Genomic DNA, 12,736 nt, shown 5'->3' with positions numbered 1-12,736 from the left:
GAAGAGGGGGGAGAGAGAGAGGAAACACAACACAGAGGAGAGACATTTTAACAAGGGAGGAAGTGCGGAGAAGTAAAGGGGCAGATTTCATTCCGAGTCGCCATTTCCTTCTCTTTCTGACTTTTTGTCCCCGCAGAGCTCATGCCATCTGCTTTCTGCTCTAAAGTGTTATATTGAGCCATTTTGATGGACAGCGCAGTGTTGTTGCCATGGTTTCCGCCGTTCATCAAGAAAGGGGAGAAGGAACCAAGACGTAATGACTCTCTGAGGGACACAGAGGGGACGGCGGATCGACTCATTTTCATATTCTATCTCCTTCTGCGTGGAGGCACGGAGGGCAATCAATCACGATCACTTTCTAAATGTGTTCATTACTCAATAAAATAGATGCCCGCCGCTGTCACTATTTGATTATCTTCTATTACATTTCATTTGTTACAATGTTTTATTCTTCCGTGACCTCATTACAGCTTGGAGAAGTGAAAAAAGACGCATTTCTCTCTACGCCCTGCCTGTTTGTAAGTGAGATTTATGGGTGGATACAGAATTATACTGAATTTTGAGTCGATGAGGCCTTGCTTCGATCTGTGCGGCTCTCCTGATGGAATCGCGTCGGCGGGCGTTGACAGTAAGCGATAATAGGACGGCGGTAACAAGCCTGCTTTGTCTTTTTCCCCTTTGCGTTCAAGGTTGGCCGAGAGGAAAAGGAGTGACGGACTTCGGTGAAGACGTCACAGTCGAGCGCCTCGGCTGCAGAATTCTAACCGCCTCATCATTTCAAGGGACGCCGCAGGAATAACTCTATCTTTCGGAAAGCGCGTAGTTGTGAATTCTGATGGCAATCTCGTTCTCCCCCCATCCCTCTCTCAGTTTAAAAGAGAAGATGGTGTTAAGTTAAAATGAAAATCAGGGAAGCGTGTGAATCGTCCCCGACTTTGATCTGCAGTTCGGGGCGATGAGATGTCCTCCGCCCCTTCCCTAATCGCGGATGCCGCGGCGTGTTTCCCCCCCTCTCCAAGGTGTGTCTCCTCAATCCTAATTGTGCTGCCTCAGTGGAATAGCTCACACAAAAAAAGATCTTCGCCCCCCTTTCCCTTCCCCTCCATTTCCGTTTCCCTCCCTCTCCGTCTCATCATCATCCTTTCTTCCGCGGGTGTCCTTAATTTTCCTCTTTTTTTTCTCCCTTTACTCGGCACATCTCACGGCCCACACCGCATCTCGAGCAACTGATGAGGTGGAAGAAGTAAATTACGGAGACGGGGCGAGAGGTGGGAATAAGGAGAGGGGGAGGAACAGTGGGGAGGAAGGTGAAAGATAAATAGAAAGCAGTGGTGGCCAGACGACGGAGGGAGCGATGACACACAGGCCGAGAGACGGAGGGAGAGAGAGAGAGACGACAACAAAAGGACAGACAGTAACGGGAGTAGCAAAGAGTGTAGACGAGAGCAATCTGATTTTTTGCGGCTGGAATAAAGAAGTGGAGCAGTGGGCCTGTTCAAATCTCTGCCTCATGCCTGGTTGGGTGCATCACATCCCATCACATCTGATCACCAAGGAAAGAAAGAAAGAAAGAGAGAGAGAAAGAACCGTCTGATCCTCGTTTCTCTGCCCCTGAAGTGACAGATGTTGTTGACTAAAGCGCGGGGGAAGTACAATAAGCGACGGTCACACTGAAACGAAAGCAAAAGTTACAGACAATCCGTGAGCAAACAATATCAATCTAATGAGAGCGCTGAGTGGAACAGCTGCCCGGGTAGATGACGCCCCGGAATGAGCTGCAGGTAGATGTTTGACCCCGGCAGCATCTGTCCCTCTGCTGGCTGGCTCCTCTGTGCAGACAGAGCGTGGGCACGCTGTGTGTGCTCTGCAGGCACTCACACACACACACACACACACAAGCACACACTGGCTCCCAACTGTCCCCCGACTATTTATATCTGTGGAAGCTGTGTATGCCATCCATCGCTTTATCTAACAATCTTCCTCCCCTACGTAAACACAGAGATACACACACACACGCAAGCACACACACGTCGTACTTACAGGCCACTTGTACTTCTGTGCGCCTCTGTAGCAGAGCTCCCACCCGATTCCTGACAATGCAGCGGTAGAAGCCGGCGTGGGAACGGTCCAACGAAGGGATTAGGTACCTGTAATGCACACACACACGCACGCACACACACACACAGAGGCAGACAAGACACAGATTAGCTTTCACAGCACTAAAGGTATAACAAAAAAAAACTGCTAAACTGCTAAAAAGAATCAGCAGAAGAGAACGGATCGGATGTATTCATGTAAGCAAATATGTAAGGACACACACACACACACACACACACGCGCACACACTTAAGACCATCTAATAGAGATGCAAGGGCACAGAGGACATCAGAGCTTAGCTGTTGTTTATTCCAATGATAATGATGCTCAAGGGGCCAACAGAATCTCTCATTCCCACAAGACACACACACGCACACACACAAACAAACACTGTATGCAAAATGTCCTATAGGCAAACACACACAGCGGTACACACGCTCCCCTGCCGCACAGGGTGTGTGACTCCAGCAGCTTTCCCCTTGACCTTGGCAAAGGTCCAGGGTATCCAGATGTAGAGGCAGTACTGCCTCCCCGCCATGTGGAGGCAGTGTAACATACCCTACAGCTGCTGTGTGTCAAGGGACCAGCACACTACACACTGCTTTACTGTGTGGTGAAGGTGACGACACACCTGGAGATACACACACGTCACAATGTAAATATAGTCCTTTCCTGTGAAGATCAGGGTGCAGAATGTATTTGTTTTCAAAGTTCTTGATTACAGAGATGAGGATGAGCAGCCTGATGTTCTTTGCATTTGGATCACACCAAGCTGCTCAGGAGAGACAGGCTTCATCTGCCAAACGTCTCCACAGCTGTCCCACCGTGAATAACCGGTGACAAGCTGGGAGACGCAACCAGGCAGGCGACTAGGAAAGTCACAGAAGGTCTGGAACGACGGGAAATCACACCAAAGTTGAGAATCAGCCCTCAGCAAGTTAAAGTCTTTAATCTCAACCTTCTATCGTGGCACATTCTCGAGGAAATCCCGTCTATATTTCTCGTGGGAGGTGAAACAGTCGCCACTGTGTGTGTGTGTGTGTACCATATTTGCTGTCACATTCCCACATGATGTGTGTGCCCGAGAGCGCTTAGCACACAGCCTGGCAGGAACCCTGAGAGTAACCTTCAGTAATAAGATCTATTGGTTTCTATGGCAACAACATGTAATTAGTCGCCGACGCGATTCCATCAGGAGAGCCGCACAGATCGAAGCAAGGCCTCAAATATACTAGTGATTTAACCTTATGTTTTCAAGAAGTTTTGTACTTCGGAATTCATTCGTGCAAGGGCGCACACAGGCGCAACAAAAAGTAAAAATGAGAGCAACAAAGGTGCATTCAACAATCTGTCCACGGGAAAATGTGGAAGCTTAACGCCGCGTGTTTATTTTCCGACTTTCTGGGAACTAAGGGGCAATCTCGTCTTCGCACGTACTCAGTCATTTCCAGAAACCTCAGAAGGATATAAAAGTGTGTTTTCATGTATTATTCATCTACAGTGACTCACTTTTTTCTTTGTAAGTTGGAGCGTTTTGGGTGATATTTGCCGTTTGCTTCTCATTGTCTGTGTACCTTTCAATGGAATCCTGTCCTTATTTCACACCTGTCGACCTGTAAGCGAACATCAAATATCACCCAAAAGGCTCCGACTTACAATAAAACAATGCCGGTGACCCAGTTTGGATGTACTTTCCCTGTAGAACAGTACATTATGTGTCACAACATAAACAGTGACATACAGCTGATTTGATGCTGTGAGTAAAAAACTTGTAAAAGCCCAGATCCTTTCTATTTACTAAAAATGTTTGCTTGTATACCTTTTAAATGACATCATGCTCACCCTGGTAGACCCTCTAAGCCTCACACACACACACATACACACACACACACAGGAAGGAGCAAGTGAGTTCAGGCCCGACCCTGCCTGTCAATCAAGAGGGGAGAAAAAAGCATTTTCTCGGAAACACTAAAGCATGAGAGAGCAGCGACGGTGCCAAACCACTCTATTTTTACCAACTTGCTGCATTGCAAAGTTTCTGCAGCGGCGGTGGCGGCGGCAGATCGATGTGTTTTCGCACATTAAAGCATCGCAAAGTTTGGAAAATTCAATGCCATAAATAGGAACATGGAAATGTGTATATGCCCCCTTTTAAGTTCATCAAAGGCAGCATGTGTGGATCAATGCACTTAAAGGGAGACAGATGAGAAAGCAAGCATACACTGATTTATAACCCAAATCAGATCAATTATTTACTTTGAGGCTTAAACTCAAATTAAGTGTACATCAATATTATCAGTGCAGGCAATCTCTTAACCAAGCTATTCCAACCGGGATGTTAGATGTGTATGACTTAAACACATCAAAGCCAGAGTGTTAGAAGTTAGCTGCACTTGCCGGTGCCAAAGTACGGGTGAAGCTTTCAGACAGCTATTAATATCTGTAACCAAAAAATGATGGGGTATCAAACCTCATTAGTATCAGTGTCAGTCGGACCAAAGGGACTAAATGAGCTCCAGCACAAAGTCTGTTAAGGCTTAATCAACTAATCAGGAGCCTTCATTAATGATGTGTGACTCCATTCATATGTTCCATCAGGCTAAATTAATACAAATATGCATATGAATGTATAGATGGAGGCGATAGGAGGTGAATGCCAAAGCGCCCGCGGGGGGGGGCAGAGCATGACAAAGGCGCAGGAGGGGATGTTAAAGGGAAATGGTCGTCACGTCGGTGGAGTTGAGGTGGAGACGCATATTTTTAGACCGTTTTTAGACCGTTAATAGACCGTGCAGCCGGCGAGCCGCGGCGGTGTAGGGAGAGAGAGAGAGGGGGAGAGAGAGAGCTATGGAGGCAGATGAAGCAGGAGAAATAGCTGACAGGTGGTGTCGGTGCTCCAAGTTTAACCCCGATAAGGCCTATAGAGAATTCACCCCTACAGCCAGAACCTTCAGGGTGACTTTAGAGTGTGTCTTCTCTCTCTCTCTCCTCCTCCTCCTCCTCTCTCCCTCTGTCCCTTATATAATGAATACAATTAACCTTTGCAGAGCGGCGCGCGCTGGCAGCAGGTTGGGGGAGTCAGTAGGGGGCTCGCTCGTGTCGGACAAAGATTGATTGATGTTCCTGTGGTCAGCACACTTCGTCAGATTCCCCTTTAATTAGCCCCACTCAGGAGAGAGGGGATTAGACGGAGGGAGCGGACGCGCCTGGACACGAAAGGATGCGAGGGAGTGGGATAGGGAAGGAAGGGAGGGATGACAGGGTATGATTTGCTGAGGTCAATGTTGTCGCGGTCTGTTCCCATAACAACCTCATACTCCTGCTTGCAGAGAGCTCCAGTCACAAACATGCTATATAATTGTCTGTCATGTTAATGTTATGAATCATACACACAGAGCATATGAATATTATAATTAATGACCTAATTGCACTCAACGCAACAGTAGCTAAAAATACTACATGTTTTGACTCAGTGTGCACAGGAGGGTTACGGCATTGGAGAGTTGGAATGGATCGAAAAATCCAATAGAGCACGTCATGCAAATAAGAATAGATCTGTTCAATGTGTTAGGTTGAATAAAACTCCTCAGATGAAGAGTGGCTGTAATGAAATCCAATTAAATCCTCTTCATCACGCCATGCGACACTTACCTTCCAACTCCTTACAGAGGTGGATTCGTATTCTAGTCGGCTGTGGCTCGCTTCTGAAGACAATTTCATTTTATTTCAAGCTATAGGACAATTTGAAGAAAAGGTCACCATTCTACTATCACAGATGGCCAGATGCTAATTTGCTTTGTGCTTTTTAAAGTTTTATGGTTCATCTTTAAGACTTGTAATACTTTATATGACAAATAAACAAATCGAAAGGTTACAGTAGCAAATGACTTATTACTTTACTAGCTAATTTAGTTTCTTATATCAGAGTCGTGTCTTATAATTCTACTTCAATTTACCGTATTGTGCCGATCCTAACTTAACTCATAACTCATATCTCGCTACAGCCGTCACATTATTAATATCCCACTTGGAAATCACTGACAAAACACTGGCACATGTTTCCAATTTTCCACTGAGCTTCAGGCGATGTCTTTTCATGTCACTCCTCATCGCCGCCGCCAGAAAAATCAATAACGCTTGACTCAATTTTTGGAGGAGACGTCTTTTGACAGGCTGGTGAATCAAATCGGAAGAGCTCCTCTGTATTCTGCCAGTGATGAGCGTCTTCACAATGATCCCCGGTCCCGTCATTGGCAAATACTTAACGCGACTTTCTGGATTAAGCTAGTGGAAATCAATGGCGGGTGATTCTTCTTTAAAGGCCCAGGGGGGGACAACCAGCACGTTCCGCCATCTATCTTACAACTATTAAAGACGGGGAAGATGCGAGGAAACATTTCAATGGCGTCAACACGTTTTTGTTGCATTCAGTTTGAAAATCAATGTATCTACTTTTCTTCATGTCTATAAAATTGATCATCTCCCTAGAAAGAGACTATTAGCCAACCGTCAGCTGAAGCGTCATTGTGTAGCAGGATGCTGTTGTTGCTCAGTGTTACATGTAGGCGTCTGCATCTGTGGCTGCCTTGTCAGTGGTCAGCGGAGAGCAATTTTCAACAACGACGCCAATTAGCCATATGGAGCCGCGGGATAGCTCTGCGGCCGCAACATGCATGGCGTATTGAAGCTACGACACAATAGCTTGTAATTATTCGAGCCAGTGACGACGCTACAAAACGCAGATTCATTGGAAGCCATTTCTCTCGGGCCCGACATTTATTGGGAGGGTTTCCTGGCTCTGAAACGAGCGTTCCCGCGGATCAGACGGTGCAATTTTGGGAAGAGGTTTTGGCGTGATTCGGTTTACACCCGCCTTCTGTAGTAAATGCAGGCATCAGGAGTAATTTGTGGCACCACTTTGCCGCCGTTATGAACGGGCATGAATTCCCCTTCATTATCAGATCGTAGCCTCCCACTTAAATCAAACTCAGGTGCCGCATGTCATATTTAGGTGCTTTTAATATTTGTGTGTGTGTGTGTGTGTGTTTGTGTGCTCTGCAACCACATCGCAGATACTTTTCCACGCGTCTTGCTGCTTCTCAGTGGAAGAGAGGAAGCCGCTATGATGGCTCGCCGCCTTAATCTGTCCTTAATCTGCCTCTCCTGCATTTCTCCTGCTTAAAATCTACTTGTCTTCTTTTAGAGCTTACGGAAGCCATGACAGCGATTTTCTTCACCGAGATGCTTTTGTGATATTTTAAGGTTAAAGGCTGTAGTGTCCTTGTGCTTGCAGTAGATCAGCCGATGAACCTCTTACACACTCGTATGCATGTGCACAATAATGGGAATGCACTCTTGCTGTCTCTCTCGCTCTCTCCCTCTCTCTCTTCTGTCCTTTCTCGCTCACAAACTCCACTCTGAAAACAAGAGGCGAGTGGAGAGAGGGAGAGAGAGAGAGAGGAAAATCTATTGTGTCAGGGGGCCGTAGAGGAGTATGCCAGGGTGCTGCAAAATGGATGTTTTTAGCCAGAGAAGGGAATCCATTAGGGTCATCCAGAGAGGAGAGAGAGAGAGAGAGAGAGAGAGAGAGAGAGAGAGAGAGAGAGAGAGAGAGAGAGAGGCTGGCTGGGGGCTCGCCACGTCCGAGTCTCCTGCCAGTTGTGGGAGGGAGACGAAGCGATTCAAGTGGAGATCCAAGTGAAGTGCAGACGAGTGTTGTGCCTGTAATTGGATGTGCTGCTCCTCTTGCCCCTTAGCATCTCATTAAAACTAAACGCGGCAACAAAACACACACAAAGAATGACAAAATAAGCTGATTAGTCGTCGTTAAGACATGAATATGGCAGCCGCGCTCGGTCACGGATCCGTCTCTGTGTTTCCTCAACCGCATTTTTCCCTCAAACTAAAGTGGCACTACATGTTTTATTATTTATTATTGGATTTTATTTATTTTTGTACAATACAAAGGCTCTTCTGCTGTGTGGAAGAGCTGAAATGAAAGCGCACGGACAAAAAAAACGCAGCGCTCCACTCATGCTGCTGAAAGGATAGCATCATGTGGAACCTTCAGATGGAATGTTCAGCTTTTAAAATAAGATAATTATCATTGTCTCGTCGTAACGGCGGTGACAGTTAGACATAATGACAAAGGAACAGACAAAAGGGAACAAAAGGAGCAAGACTTTGATCATCTCTACCTTCCGCCCTAGCTTTCCTTCCTTCCTACCTAATGTACTTTCCTACCTCCTTATCTTTCTTTTCTGTAGAAGCGTTGTCGTGAGTGTTGTTCTATTTCCAAACATATCATCAAGTTTCTCAGACGTCACCGCAGAGAAATAAGTCACACTCTAAAACACTTTGTCCTTCTTTATTGTAACACCAAATTGAAAAGTAAAGTTCCTCCTGGAAGCGACAGCAAAGGGCGACGCTGCGGCGGAGAAGTGGCTTCCAAAACAGGAAAAGACTCGTGGGGTTTGGCTAATAATTAAGTCCGGTAATTAAGTTTCTAGGTTAATCGGCGGCGGCGGCGGTGGCGAGCCAGGTAGCCGCCCTTGAGGTTTTGGGTCACGTGATCAGACGCTGCGGGGGCTACACTGCGAGATTAGCCACACACACCCGCTCCTCCCCCATTGATCTGGTGTGGCAGAGATAATTCACTTGCTGATGAGTTCAAAAATCCGTAATTGTATTGGATACTTTCCTCCATCCTGATGAAGTTGAACTTTAATTTGGAGAAAAATCCTTGAAAAGCCCGATGGCAGCCCAACAGTCTGTGTGTGTGTGTGTGTGTGCATGTGTGTGTGTGTGTTCGTGAGGGGTGACACTGCTGCTATCTGACAGCAATCAATAGATGGCGAGCCTCCTCCACTCCCGAGCGTGACAGTCGCCAAAACCACGGCTCTCACCTTCCAGCTCTCTCTCTCGCTCACACACACACCTGCACCTGCGCCCTGAATGTGCTATGCCCTGCACATATGCACACACAAAGACACACGCACACACACAGACACATCTCGTCGTATCGATCGGTCGCCAGAGGACACAAGGTCAAGTCGCGCCGTGTCAATATTTAAAGCGGCACTCAGCGCTCGGGGACCTCTACCATAACCTCATTAATATGGTAGTCGGCTCTTCTCAAATACACTCCTGGAACACAAGAATGGGAAGAACGAGGACTACGTAACCTCGCACACACACTCACATACACACTCACATACACGCACATACACAAACAAGTGCAATTTCCAATGGATTAATACACAAATGAGACACAAATGTTGAACTTTCTCATATTTTAACGCTGAAAAACAAACAACTTCTACTCAAATCTCCAATATTATCGACCGTAAAATGTATCCAGAGTCCTCCAACGGAACCGGAATGCGTTAATGACATTTTAGAAATGAAATAAAGAAATAAACGCCGCCACATCAGCATCTTCTCCTATTTTGGGGATTTGGTGAGGACAATTGAAGGATTACACGCTCCTCCACGCTAAAGCCGCTAAGCTCTTTCATTCTCCAAAACTGGGGGAGATAATGTCAAAAAAAAATAAAGTACGGAGCACGTCGGGCGCGATTTTTCCCCTTTTACTGACAAAAGCTTTTTATTGGTATATCTCATTCTGAATTTAAAGTCTTAATCTGTTAAGTAACTGAAGTCATTAGATTTTTCTGTAAATATAGTGAAATATAGAGACTTCCTCATATAAAGTACCTCAAAAACGCTACTGTACTCTGTTATTACACACACACACACACACACACACACACACACAGAATCCCGTACTACTTTGTGCCTGACTACTCGTCTAATCACCCATTCAATCACTCCATCACTTATTCCGTCACCCAATAACACAGTCGGAGGGCCTCCAGGCTCTGACAGACAGGCTTATTTTCACATATAGTCCATTTTCTGTGTGTGTGTGCATGTGTGCGTGTGTGTATCAGTGCCCTTCCCACCCCTCTGTTCTCACTCTCGCTCTTATCTGCCTCTGGAGATTGCCCAGGAAAAGCCCGGCTCCATCAACGAGGCCGATGTTGGCCATCCGTTCACCCTTTGTTGTTTTCACTAATACTCTCACAAACACACACACACAAACACACTCACACAAACCACAGATCAGCCAGAGAGTGCTTTAACTAGCTTTCTTTCAATCCTCCAGTGCTTCATTTACACTGGTGTCTGCACACACACACACACACACACACACGTTTGGTGCCGGCACACTGCTCTCTGAGATAAGAGCAATGTTTGCCACTTGATTAGGATCTTCCAGTTAACATTAAAGACGTTTTATCTCCTGCCCGAACCCTCATTCATGCCTTTTCGCTTGTTCATTGCCTCTCTTGGGAGAGATGGAGGTCAGGACGCCACGAGTGGGAAGGAGAGATGCAGAGAAAAAAGAGGAGGAGACAAGGAGAGAGCGAGAGAGAGGAAGAGAGAGAGAGAGAGAGAGAGCAAACAAGCCAGAGAGCAACAGCAGCATCCAGTAAAAGATCACGGTCGCTTTCCAACACAATCATTCCCTGACCACACATCACTCGACAATCAATCAATCAACACTCTCGCTCTACTGACTTTACCTGTACTCCAGCGAGAAGCGCGTCAGCTCCGTGTTGTTGTGGATCCATTTGAACTCCAGCGGCCAGCTCCCCTCGGCCATGCAGGTCAGCACCAGCCTGTTGCGCTCCAGGTGAAGCTGGCTACGCACCGGCTCTGTCTTGAAGTAGGGCGGCACGTCATCTGAGGGAGGAAAGAGCAGAGGGTTGGGATTTGAAGTTCTAGCACCTGAGGACAGAACGCCTACACACGAAATGCACGAAAGGCAGAAATCTGTAGATGAATCCACGACGCAAAGTATGACAGGGTCGGGATTCGAAGCTTGAGGGATATGAGAAAGAGAAACAAATGTCTCATGTAAACTTTACTTTCATCCCACTCAGCAAAGACCATAGACTAAGCAAACACAGAGCCATTAAACAGCCGGAGTGAGAAGGCAACAGTTGCGCCGTTCTTCTCGGAATGACAGATTGGAGATGGTCAGATGCCGGGATATCGCCTAAGACAAAGCAAACTCTTTCGCGTTTGGTGTGATTACTGGCACGTAAAAGCCAAGCTGCCGCGCTCCAGATGGAAAAGCCCGTCTGAGCGCGGCTACCTTCATCTTCGGCGTGATGCACTGCTGTTTGTGTTTTGGTGACGTACAGCCCGAGCCTGGAGTGTCAAGAGAGATATCCGGCTGACAGGGAGGAGGGAAGCAGAGGAAACAAGTCGTGAAGGGATCGGCCCATGCATCTCCTGCTCAGAGCCCGCATGTGTGTGTGTGTGTGTGTGTGTGTAACTCATTGGCAGCGTGCACCACTTTCCTCCAAGGTAGACACAAACAGACAGGAGAGGAGAAAAGCCAAGGAGGAGGCATGAAATCCTTTCATCATTCTCTCGCCCCCTCCTCGCTTCGCTCTGTCTTTCACTTTCTCTGCGTTTTCGCTCCACGCGCTCTCTGGAGTGTGAAGGAATGGATCGAGGAAGACCAGTGAGTGCCTTTACCACTGATAGGCTCTCTCACACACACACACACGCGCACGGCTTCTTTTTTTAACATCTCAATCAAGAACTCTCCCGCCGCACACTCGCTGTCAAAGTCCCATGCGGCTCCAATATCTCAACCTTGATAAATGACGCAAAAACGGCGGCGCTCACTCGATGATCATTGTAAATATAGAACACATTAATTGGATGGTTGGATAATATAATTATCAAATTGACTGATAATCAGGCATCGAAATTAAACTGTCAAAATGATCTATGGCGCTGATATTTTGCGCCTCTATTTTGGCTCTGGGAGGGTAGACGGGTAAGAGCGGAGGGAACGAGCGAGGAGAATACGGAACGGAGAGCAAAACGCCGTGCGAAGACGATGATTTACAAGCGTTCACTTCGCCTTACAATCAAGAATCTTCGGAATATGCTTCTTTAATTAATAGAATGAAAGATTCTATTTGGAGATTGCGACCGCCGCACGTTTCTATAACAACCAAGGCTGTGGAGATGAGCTCAATCTAGGTATTTCAGCTTAAAAATGGGCATAAAGTGGTATTAGTTTACCCAAGAGAAGACTTACAAGGCATTTATCCATGTTGATGTCTTCCCTTCTAAAATCGGACGTACCTAAAAGCATAACGGTGTTTTATTACAAAGATACATCCCAGATTTGACCTCCAGATCTTTTCGAATGCTCCAATATTAATGCGGTTTGATTCCTTTTACTACTGTACTTCTAAACTTAAAGTGGTTGCGCAACGTCAAAGACATTAGTCATACGTATTGCCAGAATAGAACAGAGTAGCGGTCGGGTTATAAATCAGCATGCATAAAAGGTAAAATGAAGGGAAATGATGTGGCTTGGAAGCAGACTCTGCTGTTTGGAGTTCAAACATGCACGCCGTCAAAACTGGGTAATGAATTGCTTCAATTTTTTCCGCCACCTTCTCTTCGCTGCATATTTATAATCAGCTCTTTGGTCTGACTCCTGACTTTACCTGAGCAAAGCACGTAGGCCGCCGAGATCAGCCAGCGTGGATAAATATTTATAACAAATTCAAGCAGACAGAGAAGACTCAATAAAATAACC

General features: G+C 46.4%; 1 protein-coding gene across 1 annotated transcript in view; it reads right to left on the bottom strand.

Annotated features, from left to right (window-relative positions):
* Positions 1–10,783, bottom strand: part of sdk2b (sidekick cell adhesion molecule 2b) — a 56,506-nt gene extending 45,723 nt beyond the window's left edge. The window contains exons 1-2 of the mRNA XM_076152016.1: positions 10,689–10,783; positions 2,044–2,150 (exon numbers count right to left, since the gene is read on the bottom strand). Coding sequence (XP_076008131.1) covers positions 2,044–2,150; positions 10,689–10,768 — 187 coding nt within the window. The 5' untranslated portion in view covers positions 10,769–10,783. The remainder of the gene's footprint in view (positions 1–2,043; positions 2,151–10,688) is intronic.
* Between the last annotated feature and the right edge of the window lie 1,953 nt (positions 10,784–12,736).

This window comes from Genypterus blacodes, unplaced genomic scaffold (genome assembly GCF_046128005.1).
Source record: "Genypterus blacodes isolate CSIRO-AG114 ecotype Tasmania unplaced genomic scaffold, CSIRO-AGI_Gbla_v1 ptg000055l_1, whole genome shotgun sequence".
In the NCBI taxonomy this organism is placed as follows: domain Eukaryota; kingdom Metazoa; phylum Chordata; class Actinopteri; order Ophidiiformes; family Ophidiidae; genus Genypterus; species Genypterus blacodes.
This window is presented reverse-complemented; position numbering and strand designations above follow the sequence as displayed.